Source organism: Dreissena polymorpha, chromosome 3 (assembly GCF_020536995.1).
Source record: "Dreissena polymorpha isolate Duluth1 chromosome 3, UMN_Dpol_1.0, whole genome shotgun sequence".
Classification (NCBI taxonomy): domain Eukaryota; kingdom Metazoa; phylum Mollusca; class Bivalvia; order Myida; family Dreissenidae; genus Dreissena; species Dreissena polymorpha.
In genome coordinates this window covers 4,604,806-4,620,020 of record NC_068357.1, presented here as the reverse complement: position 1 = coordinate 4,620,020, position 15,215 = coordinate 4,604,806, and the positions used below count along the sequence as shown (strand labels likewise).

Below are 15,215 nucleotides of genomic sequence, written 5' to 3'. Positions count from 1 at the left end.
TTTCAGATATTGAGCTGATTTGGGGTATTTGAGTCTATCGACATGACTAACAGATGAAATGTGAGTTTTTTTTAGGTCCATTGATTTTCGGCTTAGTTATGGGCTGTGTTTTCTCTAAAATAGCTGCCTTTGGACTTCAGCTTAGCGCAATTGGGGCATTATGTTATAGAAACGCAGTTCTTGTTTAAGTAAATTTTCTATGAATGTTTCATGATTGAAAAAAAAAACTTTTATAATTTTTATTTTTTAATTTCTACATTTAATGATATTCTGAAAGAACAACAATGACAGTATAACAGTAGCACATAGTACAAATAAACAAAAGGCAAACTCATAACTATAAAACAGATTGATTGCCACTTTAAACAAAACATCCCCAATGGCAGTATCCCGCATTGTACTATTTCAAACAAAACATCCAATATAAAAATATCCACATAAATAAGCATTTTTCCATCAAAAGGTTCATATTGCAAGACTAACAGCTAAATGCCTCAAATTAATATCTTAAATTTAATTAATTCTATTTGTAGTTCCTTTGTTTGACTTTTTGCAACACAAAAAATCCTCCTAACAAACTGTCCACACTTTACTGTTATCATTCACCCCTGTAGAACTCACAGTGTGAGATGTACCAAGTGGCAGAGACCCTGTCAAAGAGCATGTGACCGATGCCCATATCACCCATCTCAACGTCCAGTCTGACTGCTTGCTCCTCTGGCAGCAGACGTTCAGCTGCAAACAGGACACCAGCCAGATCTTCCTCTGAGTCATTGTAATCGGAGTCATCAGAAGCCCAGTCCATGCTATCATCTAGGTCACTAGGAAGCTCATTGTCAATGTAGTGGTTGTACTGCTGGGGCATGATGGGAATGCCAGCAGACTGGTGCACAAATATTTCAGGCACTGGATGGAGTTGGTTGTTAGCAGATGGCAGCACATTCTGAGAATAGGGCACCAAATGTCCTTGGTTTACCTGATTGTCTAGCACAAGTCCTGGATGAGCACTGGTCGCTAAAGGACCACTGTAGCTTGCAGGTCCACTTCTCATGTGGAAATGAGGATTCACTACATTCACTGAGTCCAAAAACTCATCACTGCTGTCACTTAGTCCAGAAATGTCTGAAATGGCACAGTCCAACACCGCTGATATAGCACCATTAGCACTTACAATCTCTTCAACCTCTACATGTTCACTTATAGAAGAAATGTTTGACACAAGGCGGATAGGCCTCTCGTCCACTGCTGGCCCATTGGAGATCATGTTGTGATGCTCCCCAGGGTACACCCCTCTCAACCCGTTTGCATGTTGAGAATGACCTTCCATGGATTGATGCCACTGAAATTCCTCTGGAGCAGGCATCACCCACATGGGGTTGGGTTGCTGCTGTGGTTGCCAAGGTAATCCATGGTTGTACAAAACGAGTTGGCCTTCACCCTGTGGAATGTATGGAGCTACATGAGGAATGTATGGTGCTCCATGAGGCATGAAGTATTGGGGACCATGAGGTAAAATTTGGCCACCCTGTTGCATGTAGGGTCTGCCACTCGGTGACTGGGGCATGAACTGGGCTGTCTCAGCGTCAAGCACCCTTCTGACGGTCAAGGCCATCTCCTGAACCTTGAGCCACTTTGACAGTCTGTACTCCTTGTACATTCGCTTCAAGCCCTCTGCCACTGAGATACGGATCATCTTCTGGAAGGCAGGTGTCATGTGCTCGCCCAGCGTCGAGAGAAACGTCTGCTCACTCATACGCTCTATGTATTGATCTGTAAAGAATAAACAATTTGTTTGATTTGTGTTCACAACAGTTTGACTGGAAAATGAATGTTAGTAAAAGATGCCATAAATTTATTGTAGGTATGATATATACCAATGGATAACATTTGATTTGTTGAAGACAATAAACTTCTATGCTAAACATAAATATACATGTTTTCCTATTCCACTTTTTTGGTATTCAACTGATGGAATTATGTTGTTCTGATGATAAGGCAATATTTTATTTTATTTTTTCAATAATTTGCAACAATGTGGCAATAGCAGAATGTTATGTAAATCACTAGTTTTGATGCAGGTACAGAAATCCAGTGTTAAATATAAATAATGTCACCTCCTGTGAGCATTTTTTGCACCAGTCTTAAAGCATCACATTTTATTTTTAATTTCACAGTGCATATGTTATATGTTACACGTTTATTTTAATCCAACGTATATCATTCTGAAGTAATCAAATAAAAATCCCACATTAGAGTACCTTTATTATGATTTCCTTCCAAAACTAATTTTCTGAATTATCAAATAAAATTAATACCACTTATTTTCTATTGAAATAAATTTATGAGTCAACTACTTTAATACAAAATTAAATACAATCTTTTTCATACAAAATATAATTGTCTTAATTTTCATCCAAAATATTTATCCTAATTAAGAACTTAAGCTAATCTAGAATTTAAAATAAATTTTTTTTAATATTGGGCTAATATTTTAATTTTTGACTTATTTATATATTAATTTTGGACTGATAATTATTCTTATCCTGTATCTTCTTAATTGAGTTTTAAGAGGTTAAATACTACAATCAATGTGTAATTGTCTTTCAACTATTAGTATTGTATTATATATATTACTTTAAGAAATTTCAAAATATGCATCTTTAAAAAAATGTTCAAAATTTAAATTACATTTTTCTAAGGATTTAATTATGCAAAATATCTTAGACATGCATCATATTGAACCAGTTTCTGCATTATATATAAATTATAGATATAACATAGTATGGAAAATAGTTTTCTTTTTTAAATATATTAAGTACTTAGACTGAATAGGACATAGCCCAATATTTGTAAGATTGCTTAACTGGAATTTCATAAATAAAATACAAATTCAATTACTGATGAACAGAACATTTTATTCAAGACTGAAAATACTCTCTAATTTATAATTATGTTTATAATATCGGACTAATATCAAAATTTTGGCCTAATTTATATATTAATTTTGGACTGATAATAATCCTTAATATATCTTCTAAATTGAGTGTTAAGAGGTTAATTAATACAATCAATGGTTAATTGTCCTCCAACTATAATTATTTTTTATATATATTATTTTTAGAAATTTCCAATTAATTATCATAAAAATCAATGTTCAAAATTCTATACATGTTTTAAGGATTTAATTATGCATAATATCTAAGACATATGCTCTAAAATATGATATTGAAATCATTTAATTTAGTTTTTGTTCATGACAATTACACAAAAAATATATGGTATGGAAAAATCCATTAAGTACTTAGAGTGAATAGGGCATAGCCAAATTTTGTAAGATTGCTTAACTGTTCATTTTGTAAATAAAATACATATTTAAATACTGATGCACAGAGCAGAACATTTTATTTAAAGATAAATGTACAAGCACATAGTCATTGACACATATGAGCTATATTCTATAATAACAATTTATAACCATACATGCAATATTAACTTACCAAGTGCAATAATCTGTCTCACTGCCCTGTCATGTGCAACCAGGTGGTCCCTGAGTAGATCTACAGAGGGAAGTAAGTCCATGTTGAATGTGTGGTAAAAAATCCTTTTGGCAAATAAAATCACTAATATCAAATTTAACACTGTTTCCTTAGCACACAATTCCAAGTCAATTGAAGTTAAAACTTTTTAATTACTTATATATATTGCACCACAAATATATTATATCTAGGCATGCTCTCAGATGCTTTCTAGTTTCACAGTTTGAGTGTAGTCAGAACTTCACAGCCTTATATCACACACATCAGGGCCCACTTTGACAGCTTTTGCCATTGTTTGCACTAATCACTTTTTTTGATGTCAATGAAATTATAATATATTACACAAACTGTGAATTATGTGCATATTAGATGAAAGGCTTGATTAAGCCCTTAATTGGCATTTAATTAAACCCTTTTATTGATGACCCATTTACTCTATTATAATTGAATGATTTCACCAAAGATCCAATTATCCTGGAACATTTTCTTATGGATTCACTTTGTGCTATCTAAAATAATATTGACAAACATTATAACTGACAACAGTCAGATTATTATTGATAAAACATCTTCAAATTTACCAATGGCCCCTCAAATGGGAATTTTGATTTACAGCCATTATCATAAATCTGTACATATTCATTGAATTGCTTATCCAATTATGAAAAAGTAATGCCCATTTAAAAGCTGCCTATTGTTTATTTGACAAGGTAAATATGCAGATAAGATGTTGACACAATGACCCTTTTATGGCCCTTTGTGGACCCTAATATTCTAGCTGTCAAGATATTTACATTTGCCCACAATTTCCTGATTAAGATATCTTTCGCAACATTTGAAGTGTTCAAATCATATTTCTTGAATTAAGCCTGCTTATGTTAATACTAAGTCCATGGTATTTAGAAGTGAGATACTTCCTTGCAATTATATCATATTAATCTGTAAAGGGTTCTTCTTTCCCCTTGGGTATTATATATATATATGAAAAACGTGAACTAAATAGTATCAGGGAACATTATGTTTTTTGTTTCATATTGGATCATAGACTTCATTGTTTACCAAATTTCTTTATTATTAGGGTATAAACACATAACTTTATCCTGATCAATATTTTGGTGAACGAAATATTACAGTATAACAAATGATAAATAACTTAACTAGTGTATTACTTGTATAATTTTACACATAAGATAAAACAGGTAGAAACTTCCAGTTAACAACTTCAATTATAAAATACTGTTCAAATAATAATAATATTATACCATAGCAGAAAACATGGCTTATTTAATATAATTGTAGAAATCTATATACATTGTCTGGTGCAAAATTGTTTAATTGTGTAAAAATTATACTTGATCTAGAGGCAAACACAGTTTTGTTTGAACACCAATTTTTTTTTCATTCTTAAATAGTCTACTCATTATGACAGGCATGATTGAAAATAAAGTTATTAAGTGGGAATTAATTAACTTGAACTTTAAAAAATGATGTTAATCAATTTATGCAAAATTCTGTTATTCATTTCTCATAAGTAAACAATTGTTTTATGAATGGAATTATCATGAACCAAATGTTCATTAAGTTTTTAGTTCATGATTTACACTTCAATGAACAGTTGATACATTTGAAAAGAACTTAACGAACCAATTTTTGTAATTATTGAACATATATGTACAGTTCATGAACTGATTAACACATTGTAGCCGTGGATCTCACTTGAATGCCTCATTATTGCAAGCACTTTATATAATGCTACAAAATTGTATTTAACCCTTAAAGCGCTGGAGCTGCATTTTAAAGGCCTTTGCAAACAGTTTGGATCCAGATGAGACGCCACAGAACGTAGCGTCTCATCTGGATCCAAACTGTTTGCTATTCTGATAGTATTCTTTGAAAAAAAATGAAGAAAATGCTAATTTTAGAAATTCTGCAGACGACATTTTAGCAGACGACAAATTTCCCAGCATGCAAAGGGTTAAGTATTTGTATTCAGAGTATTTATAAATACTGCGTCCATAGAAATTCTTCGTATCAAAAATGCATATGAACTAAAAATTTAAGGTGTACAATATTTGTTTACAATACCTTTTTTTAAAGCTGATGTCTAAAATCAATTCATTGCAGAATATGCATATTAAATTACAGATTAATTAATGAATGTCAATAAAAAAGTAAAATAAACAAAGCTTTTGCACTTCTTCCTAATAACGTTTGAGAATACATTTTGAGACTGAATAACAAAACTTAAAAAAATCCATGAGTATTTTTTCAACCTGAATGGCCTAGGGGCTCATTTCAGCAATATGAATTGGTCTCCCAAAGAACCCAGTTTTGCATAATTGACAAGGGCATTTTGCATTGAAGTTTTTTTGCCTTGTACTTGCATATTACTTAGCATTATTCAATGTATTATTATTGTACAACTTAAAGTAACATAAATACTAAAAATCAATGATAAAAAAACAGACGACGTATTAATGAGAACAATGTCGTGCTTCCAAAATCGCCCGAAGCCAATATCCCGTTCGCTCGTACATGTTCGGATATTGAAGCCGAAAATTCACATGGAGTATATTGTGACACCAAAAAATAAAATAGAGCAATTTGTATTGCTTTAAAATAAAAGTTTTTTTTTGACGGACGGACAGGTACACTGTTACCAGACCAAATCTATATTGTTGAAATTTTGACTGTTGCTATAAGGAACATTGATTTTGTTATGTGTTAACTTTATTTTTTGAAATTTTGTACAAAATATTCATTGATTTTCAGTGTTTAAAGGCTTTTAACAAATGTTTATGACATTGAAAGTATGAACATTTTATGTGTGGTTTTTAAAAGTTTTAAGGTTGCAAATAAGTCCCATTTCTGAAGCTAGGTTGCATTTCAGGCTTTGAATGAAGGGGCACAGAATCCATCTCTTCAGTATGGTTACACGCCACCAATATCTGACAGCAATGATCTGCAACATAGGGGCAGTGCAACATATGAACATAAGACAAAGAAAAGTAATGATGGATTAAATGATGCCCTCAGTGGCATTAAGAAACCCAGTGATATTCAGATTAGTGCCAGCAGTGTGCCAAATAGAAATTTCGGTATAACTAATGTACGGATAGTTGATAGAAGGGGTACAAGTTCTTTAAGAGATATTAATGCTACATTTAGCGAAGATAGCCTGGAAGATATTCAAGACGGACCACGTTTTGTGTATGGAAATGGAATCCAAGTTTTTGGTGGTTCAAAGTCAGTTCGCCAAAATGTGCACCAGACAAAACATACATTGCTGGAGGCAAAGGAAAAAGGACATCATTTAGAGGAAATCCGATATTGGCCGGAGAATGCAGAACGCAATCATATGCCATTGCAGAGTCAAACATTGGTTAGGAGCCTTGTTGGTGATGAACGGTTCATGTGGTCCCATGGAATGTGGACCGAGTGTATCCCTCATTGTGGGGCTGGTATGTTTTCATCTAGGGCACAATTCAACACTTCCTAACTCAATTAGGGGTTATTGTGAAACACAGTTTCATAAGATCATGTAAACCCAAATGTTTTGAAGAAAGATGTTATGTACCATGAACATCTTGTTTAAACTTCTTTTTCCTTACAAAAAAAAATACAATAGAAAATTGAATGATGATGTTTAAGTAACTCAGCATAGCTTTATGATTAACATAAGAAAAAATTGTAATCTTTGACTAATACAGTGTTTGCAAGATTGTCATTTCCTGTGTGTAGGTACACAGCAAAGAGTGGTGTCCTGCATTGATAGAGAAAAGCGGGAAGTTACAGATCCCAGGTCATGTGACCAGAACACGCGTCCAGTCTCAGTACAGCGCTGCAACAACGGAAACTGTGATGAACGGGGATCCCATTTGTAATTGTCTTTTTTATGCCACATTTTTCTCTTAAATAAAAGTGTTCAGACCTTTTTGACTACACACTTGCAAATATTGACCTGATTTTTGGTGTGTGAGTCTACCTACGTGATATACAGGTCAAGTTATAGTTTTGTTCTGGTCCATTATATTTTTTACAAAGTTACAGCGGGACTTGGAGTTAATTAAATTTTCTTTTTAATACCATTTTGCAGGATTTTTTTTCACAATCACTATCAAATACTGATCTTATGTTTTTTCTGAACCTGCATGCCTTACAGATCGAGTGTGTGTTTGGTTCTGGTCCATTGATGTTTTACTTAATTATGAGTCTTTATACTTAACTAGTTTCTTTAAAATAACACTTTTCTGGATTTTTTTCCTTGATTTCTTTCAACTTTGTCTGTATCAATAACGATTTTAAAAACTTTGATTGTTTTGTACAAATGAAAAAATACGTATACATTCAAACCCACATATATATTTTTATGCCACTCTTCCAAGGAGGCAGCATGCGGCAGTCATGACTGTATGTGTCTGTTTTTCTGTGAGAAAAGTTCCTGTCTTTGCGATAACTTTGCCATTTTTTAATGGATTTTGCAATAACTTGATTCAAATGTCAGCCATCGTAAGACAACATGTTGCATAACACATGTCTACTTGCTTCATAACTCAAGGTCACGTTGAGACGTCAACATTATAGTGGAATGAGGGGTTCTCTGTGCCCTATTTGCACATGACTTGTCTTGTTTCATTTTAATTTAAATTGCCCACAGTGTAGCAGAAATCTGTAATAGGAATGCTCTCTGTCCATTTGTCCGCATTTTTTTCTTCCATAACTGTTAGTGTTCAAGCTTTTAAAGCAAAATTTCATTGATAAATAGACAACATGTTAGGGGAGGGCAATGCACAAGAACCAATAATTCTCACTTCACCATTCTGGAGTTATTTCCCTTTGTTAATTTGGATAGTTTGAGTGACTTAATTGACAGAGAAATTTCTCATAAATGAAAGTGATGTGCATAAAAACTATTATTCGGATCTCATATTTCTTGAATTATTTCCATTTTAATATTTGAATTTTGAGTTGGGTTAACTTTTGGTTTCCACCCCATTATGGCAGGAAAAAAATCATTACAATATTTTGTGTTTTTAACTTAAAAGAGTGGACAAATCACATTCAAAATATTTACAGTTAAATCATCGTTATGTGTAGATGATCTAAAAGAAACAAATTATGGCAATCAAGTTTTGGCAGAATAAGTGTCTTTTGTCTGTTTTTCTACTATAGAATATATACATGTAGTTCCAAAATCATCTAACTTGTCTATCTCCAACTTTCTTCACAGCTGAATGTGTAGATGAAGTTATCGAAGGAATTTGACTTCAACATGGGCTGGTATTCACCAACCAATTCTTAGACTTAAGAATAAAGAAAAGTCTTATACTCAATAAAAAGACCTCAGAGTTTGCATATATATACAGGCTCAAAATGGTGCTTATATCATTAACATATTGTTTATAACAAATAATGCAATTTAAGGTGCTAACTTCCACAATTTACTTTACTTCAAGTAGTTCCGAGTAGTTCTTTACATAAAAGTTTTACGAATATTCTTTATTTTTAGACTGAAGTCTAAGAATCAGTTGGTGAATACAGGTCCAGTTGTGTCCCTTTGTCCATTTGTCCGCTGTAGAATATGTAGTGGAATATAGTGGATTTCTGTGTTGTGGGCAGACATCAGTACCGGTGGCATATTTTTAGTCCTATCAGTGCTTCACTTCTTGTACATTGTCTCTTGTTTAGCATGCAGAGCCCTGTAATCAAATAATGCATAAGAAGTTTTGTCATAGAAAGCAGCATAGAAAAACAATTTATTTCATTAAAAAAATATATATCAGATTGTAAGATTTTTTATGCCCCCGGTAGGGTGGCATATAGCAGTTGAACTGTCCGTCAGTCAGTGTACCTGTCCGTCCGTCAAAAAAAAAACTTTAACGTTGGCCATAACTTTTGCATTATTGAAGATAGAAACTTGATATTTGGCATGCATGTGCATCTCACAGAGCTACACATTTTGAGTGGTGAAAGGTGAAGGTCAAGGTCATCCTTCAAGGTCAATGTCTAATATATGGCGTCTGTCCATCCATCAAAAAACTTTAACATTGGCCATAACTTTTTCACTATTGAAGATAGCAACTTGATATTTGGCATGCATGTGTATCTCATGAAGCTGAAAATTTTGAGTGGTGGAAGGTGAAGGTTAAGGTCATTCTTCAAGGTCAAATGTCAAATATATGGCGTCTGTCCGTCCGAAAACTTTAACATTGGCCATAACTTTTTCAATATTGAAGATAGCAACTTGATATTTGGCATGCATGTGCATCTCACGGAGCTGCACATTTTGAATGGTGAAAGTTCAAGGTCAAGGTAATCCTTTAAGGTCAAATGTCTAATATATGGCGTCTGTCCATCCGTCCAAAAACTTTAACATTGGCCATAATGTTTTCACTATTGAAGATAGCAACTTGATATTTGGCATGCATGTGTATCTCATGGAGCTGAACATTTTGAGTGGTGAAAGGTGAAGGTCAAGGTAATCCTTCAAGGTCAAATGTCAAATATATGGCGTCTGTCCGTCCGAAAACTTTAACATTGGCCATAACTGTTTCAATATTGAAGATAACAACTTGATATTAGGCATGCATGTGTATCTCATGAAGCTGCACATTTTGAGTGGTGGAAGTTCAAGGTCAAGGTAATCCTTTTAGGTAAAGGTCATCCTTCAAGGTCAAAGGTAAAAAAATAAATAATTCAAAGCGGCTTTCTCACGAAGCTGCACATTGTGTGTGGTGGAAGTTCAAGGTCAAGGTCATCTTTCAAGGTCAAGGTCATCCTTCAAGGTCAATTTTATTTTTTTCAAAGCAGCGTTCTCATGAACCTGCACATTGTGAGTGGTGCAAGTTCAACGTCAAGGTAATCCTTAAAGGTCAAGGTCATCCTTCAAGGTCAAAGGTAAAAAAATAAAATTCAAAGCAACTTTCTCATGAAGGTGCACATTGTGAGTGTTGGAAATTCAAGGTCAAGGTCATCCTTCAAGGTCAAGGTCATCCTTCAAGGTCAAAGGTCATCCAAAAAAAATCAAAGCGGCGTTCTCATGAACCTGCTCATTGTGAGTGGTGCAAGTTCAAGGTCAAGGTCATCCTTCAAGGTCACGGTCATCCTTCAAGGTCAAAGGTAAAAATAAAAAAATTCAAAGCGACGTTCTCATGAAGCTGCGCATTGTGAGTGGTGGATGGTCAAGGTCATCCTTCAAGGTCAAGGTCATCCTTCAAGGTCAAGATCATCCTTCAAGGTCATAGGTCAACAACAACAACAAAAAATTTCATAGCGGTGTTCTCATGAAGCTGCACATTGTGAGTGGTGGAAGTTCAGGGTTAAGGTCATCCTTCAAGGTTAAAGGTAAAAAAAAATAAATTAAAGTGGCATTCTCATGAAGCTGCACATTTTGAGTGGTGGAAGTTCAAGGTCAAGGTCATCCTTCAAGGTCAAAGGTAAAAAAAAAAAAAAAAAATATTTCAAAGCAGTGCAATAGGGGGCATTGTGTTTCTGACGAACACATCTCTTGTTTGCATTATGTGTTACCAGCCAAATATACAAATCATGTCTTATTGCTTTTTTATTTCTTCAGAATTCCAAATTATATTTAATGGCAAATAAACGAGAATCAAATCAACATGGTTTCTTAAATCTGTAAGGCATTTCTGAATGAGTCCAACTCTGAAAAAAAAAACGGCGTAAAATGCATGTACGATAAGTATCGTCCTAGAGTAGCCTGTGCAGTCTTATAAACCGGAATTTAGTCAAAAAGAGTCTTCCTTTAAACGAAAAATACAATAAAAGCAGAAAGTGTCGTCTCTGATTCCCTGATTAGCCTGTGCAGACTATAAATTATCCTTTTTGCAGGCGCTGGCAGATGGGCAGATGGAGCGAGTGCTCAGCAACCTGTGACCTGGGCGACCAGGTGCAGGATGTATTCTGTGAGCGCGTGTTAGTGGACAACTCTACACGGATGGTGGACGATGAGGAATGTCTCAGCGAGTTTCGGGCTAAGCCGCAGTATCAACGGTCATGTAATGACGACATTCTGTGTTCAGTGTGGGCACCTATGGAATGGGGACAGGTGAATGTTCATTTAAAAATGACTGACTACTTGTAACCATGAATATGGTGTTTTTAGCTCATCTATTTTTTGAAAAAAAATTATGAGCTATTGTCATCACCTTGGCGTCGGCGTTGGCGTCCGGTTAAGTTTTGCGTTTAGGTCCACTTTTCTCAGAAAGTATCAATGCTATTGCATTCAAACTTGGTACACTTACTTCCTATCATGAGGGGACTGGGCATGCAAAGTTAGATAACTCTGGCGTGCATTTTGACTGAATTATGTGCCCTTTTTATACTTAGAAAATTGAAAATTTTGGTTAAGTTTTGCGTTTAGGTCCACTTTTTTCAGAAAGTATCAATGCTATTGCATTCAAACTTGGTACACTTACTAACTATCATGAGGGGACTGGGCAGGCAAAGTTAGATAACTCTGGCGTGCATTTTGACAGAATTATGTGCCCTTTTTATACTTAGAAAATTGAAAATTTTGGTTAAGTTTTGTGTTTAGGTCCATTTTATTCCTTAAGTATCAAAGCTATTGCTTTTATACTTGAAACACTTACTAACTATCATAAGGGGACTGTGCAGGCAAAGTAATGTAACTCTGACTGGCATTTTGACAGAATTATGTGCCCTTTTTATACTTAGAAAATTGAAAATTTGGTTATGTTTTGTGTTTAGGTCCACTTTATTCCTACAGTATCAAAGCTATTGCTTTCATACTTGCAACACTTATTAACTATCGTAAGGGGACTGTGCAGGCAAAGTTATGTAACTCTGACTGGCATTTGGACGGAATTATGGGCCCTTTATACTTAGAAAATTGAAAGTTTGGTTAAGTTATGTGTTTTGGTCCACTTTACCCCTAAAGTATCATAGATATTGCTTTCATACTTGGAACACTCGCAAACTGTCATAAGGGTACAGGAAAAGGACAAGTTGCATAACTCTGGTTGTCATTTTTACGGAATTATGGCCCTTTTTTGACTTAGTAACTTTGAATATATGGTTAAATTTTGTGTTTCGATCCACTTTACTTCTTAAGTATCAAGGCTATTGCTTTCAAACTTCAAATACTTTCATGCTATCATGAGGTTACTGTACCTGGCAAGTTGAATGTTACCTTGACCTTTGAATGACCTTGACTCTCAAGGTCAAATTATTAAATTTTGCTAAAATTGCCATAACTTCTTTATTTATGATTAGATTTGATTGATACTTTGACAAAACTACTCTTACCTGACATACCACAATAGACTCCACCCAAACCATCGCCCGTGTCCCCCCCCCCCCCACTTCCCCCCCCCCCCCCCCCCCCCCGAATCCCCCCCCCCCCCAATTTTTTTTTTTTTTTTTTTTTTTTTTTTTTTTAAGATCATCTCACAAATGACCACCACACCCTCACACTATACCCCCACTCCACCCCCTCCCCAATTTTTTTTTTTTAAAACGGTTAAAAACAAACTATTTATTTTGATTATTTTATGTTTGAAATACCGTCCAACCATCGCACCCAAGAATCCCCCCCCACCTCCCCTCCCCCCCACCCCCCACCCGAATCCCCCCCCTAATTTTTTTTTTTTTTTTTTTTTTTTAAGATCATCTCACAAATTACCACCACACCCTCACACTATACCCCCCCACCTCACACCCCCCCCCCCCTATTTTTTTTTTTGAAACTTAAAAAACACAAAAATTTATTTTTATTATTTTATGTTTGAAATACCCTCCAACCATCGCACCCAAGAATCCCCACCCCCACCCCCCACCCCCCCCCCCCCCCCACCCCCCGAATTTTTTTTTCCTTTTTTTTTTCATTTTTGGAACATAATGTAATAAATGTCCACACCCCCACACAATGCACCCCTCTTCACTCCACCCCTCCCTCCTTTGTGATTGAAAATGAGAGTCCCTTCACCTTTAAAAATAAAATAGATGAGCGGTCTGCACCCGCAAGGCGGTGCTCTTGTTTTAATCTGTTTTGCCTGACTGCAACTTTGTAGGTATCATTCAATTATGAAAAATCCAATTTAGATTATAATATAATGTAATTAATTAATATAATAAAATTAAGAATAAATAAAAGTTTGATATATATTTTGAACATATTTCCTAATTTAATCTTAATGTATTTACCTGTTAAACTGCATTCATCTTTAAATATTTTTGACTATCTTGTTAACATATAGCTTTAAAAATGTTTATTTCAATAAATAGTGTAATGGGTTTTTGTCAACATATGCTTGAACCCTTTTTCCAGAAACAATTAGTACATGTATTTCTTTAATACATTTTAAAGTAGAATTGTTAAGCTTACTCTTCTGTTTGTTGTTGTTCATGTGTAATAAAAAGCCTAAGTGTAATTTAATACACCTTTTCTTTTAAAGAAAATAACCTTTATACTTAGTGTAGTGTAACCTGCGGGGATGGAGTTCAGTACAGAGAGGTTAAATGTACAGCTGAAGGGGACCTATCACACACACTTCCTGCAGAGTTGTGCAGCACATTGGCAAAACCTGATAATGCAAGGAGATGTCAGTTGACCCCATGCCAAGTGGTGTCAGGGAATTATAGGACCGCCAACAGGTCGCGACCTGAGGCAGAAGTTCAAGGACGCATTAAAGTAGTGTATAATGACGGAGACAGATACGTTTGGACCCATGGTGACTGGTCTGATTGTGATCCACAGTGCGGAGATGGTATATATTCAAGTCATAGTGTGTAAAAAAAATTAGCTTTGTTCGCACATAACATATCACAGCAAAATGTCATATTTAAATATTATAATTACATATTCTGACAAAAAAATGGCTCTTTTTCAGTATGAAAAACAAGCTGCCATTTTATAGGTTCAATATTACATAGTGAAAAATCAATATACAAAATCAAACCATCAGAAACATTGATGATAAAAGTAAATAAAATTAAATCTGTTCTTAGTTGAATGTGTTTAAATTCCAGGAATTCAGCGAAGAGCCGTGTCATGTATAGATAGAGAGAGCCGTGAGATATCCAGTCCTGGGTTTTGTGACAGAAGAAGCCAACCAGTGTCCGTCCAGCGATGCAATAGTGGGGACTGTAGACTGAACCCTGCAGACTCATTTGTGTCTGTGATATTTTTATCATAATTTATATGTTTACCATATTTTATTTAGTTTATTTCCGTTTTTCACTTTTTGGCTGGTTCCAAAGTATGTTATTTTAACAAATCATTAAAAAGTGTTTGTTTTTAAGAGATTGACACTGAAATTCAATCGCATGTTCAATATCTAGTTTAATGAGGTAAATTTAGTTTTAAATGTGTTAAATATAGGAATAATGTAGCACCAGAAAAATTATCATGAATCTTTTTACGATCAACTATTATACAACGTGGGACATAACATAAAAAACAAAACATTTAAATGCCCCAGAATGGTCAGTGCAAAGCATTTAGCTTCAAACTAGAGAGCCATGAATGTCTTGAAGCACTCACCTGATGTTAAGGTACACCTAAGACTGCCTACTTTGTGTCCCCACTTGGTACAGATGAAAACATGGTCTAGATACGGTCATAAAAAACATACCAAGTTTGATCAAGTTGAGCCATGAATGTGGCTTTTAGAGCAAAATTAAGGTCGTTATGCGATTTGA

The 15,215-nt window shown here is 34.7% G+C and overlaps 2 protein-coding genes across 7 annotated transcripts in view; one reads left to right on the top strand and one right to left on the bottom strand.

The window, feature by feature from the left end:
- LOC127872807 (papilin-like) overlaps positions 1 to 15,215 on the top strand; it is a 353,664-nt gene that overhangs the window by 91,509 nt on the left and 246,940 nt on the right. For all 6 annotated transcript variants that reach the window (XM_052416218.1, XM_052416221.1, XM_052416223.1 and 3 more), the window contains exons 10-14: positions 6,427 to 6,997; positions 7,278 to 7,416; positions 11,385 to 11,601; positions 13,990 to 14,281; positions 14,544 to 14,688. In XM_052416218.1, coding sequence (XP_052272178.1) covers positions 6,427 to 6,997; positions 7,278 to 7,416; positions 11,385 to 11,601; positions 13,990 to 14,281; positions 14,544 to 14,688 — 1,364 coding nt within the window. The remainder of the gene's footprint in view (positions 1 to 6,426; positions 6,998 to 7,277; positions 7,417 to 11,384; positions 11,602 to 13,989; positions 14,282 to 14,543; positions 14,689 to 15,215) is intronic.
- On the bottom strand, positions 362 to 4,174 carry LOC127872810 (uncharacterized). The gene is made up of 2 exons (XM_052416226.1): positions 3,498 to 4,174; positions 362 to 1,770 (listed from the first exon to the last, which is right to left on the bottom strand). Exons 1-2 carry the CDS (start codon positions 3,577 to 3,579, stop codon positions 599 to 601), a joined length of 1,254 nt encoding a protein of 417 aa, XP_052272186.1. The 5' UTR covers positions 3,580 to 4,174; the 3' UTR covers positions 362 to 598.

Bases quoted from the DNA above. Each gene is read 5' to 3' on its own strand.
- LOC127872810 (XM_052416226.1), bottom strand. From the start codon at position 3,579: ATGGACTTACTTCCCTCTGTAGATCTACTCAGGGACCACCTGGTTGCA. The intron at 1,771-3,497 runs GTAAGTTAATAT...TATTCTTTACAG, and splicing joins GAGACAGATTATTGCACTTG to ATCAATACATAGAGCGTATG.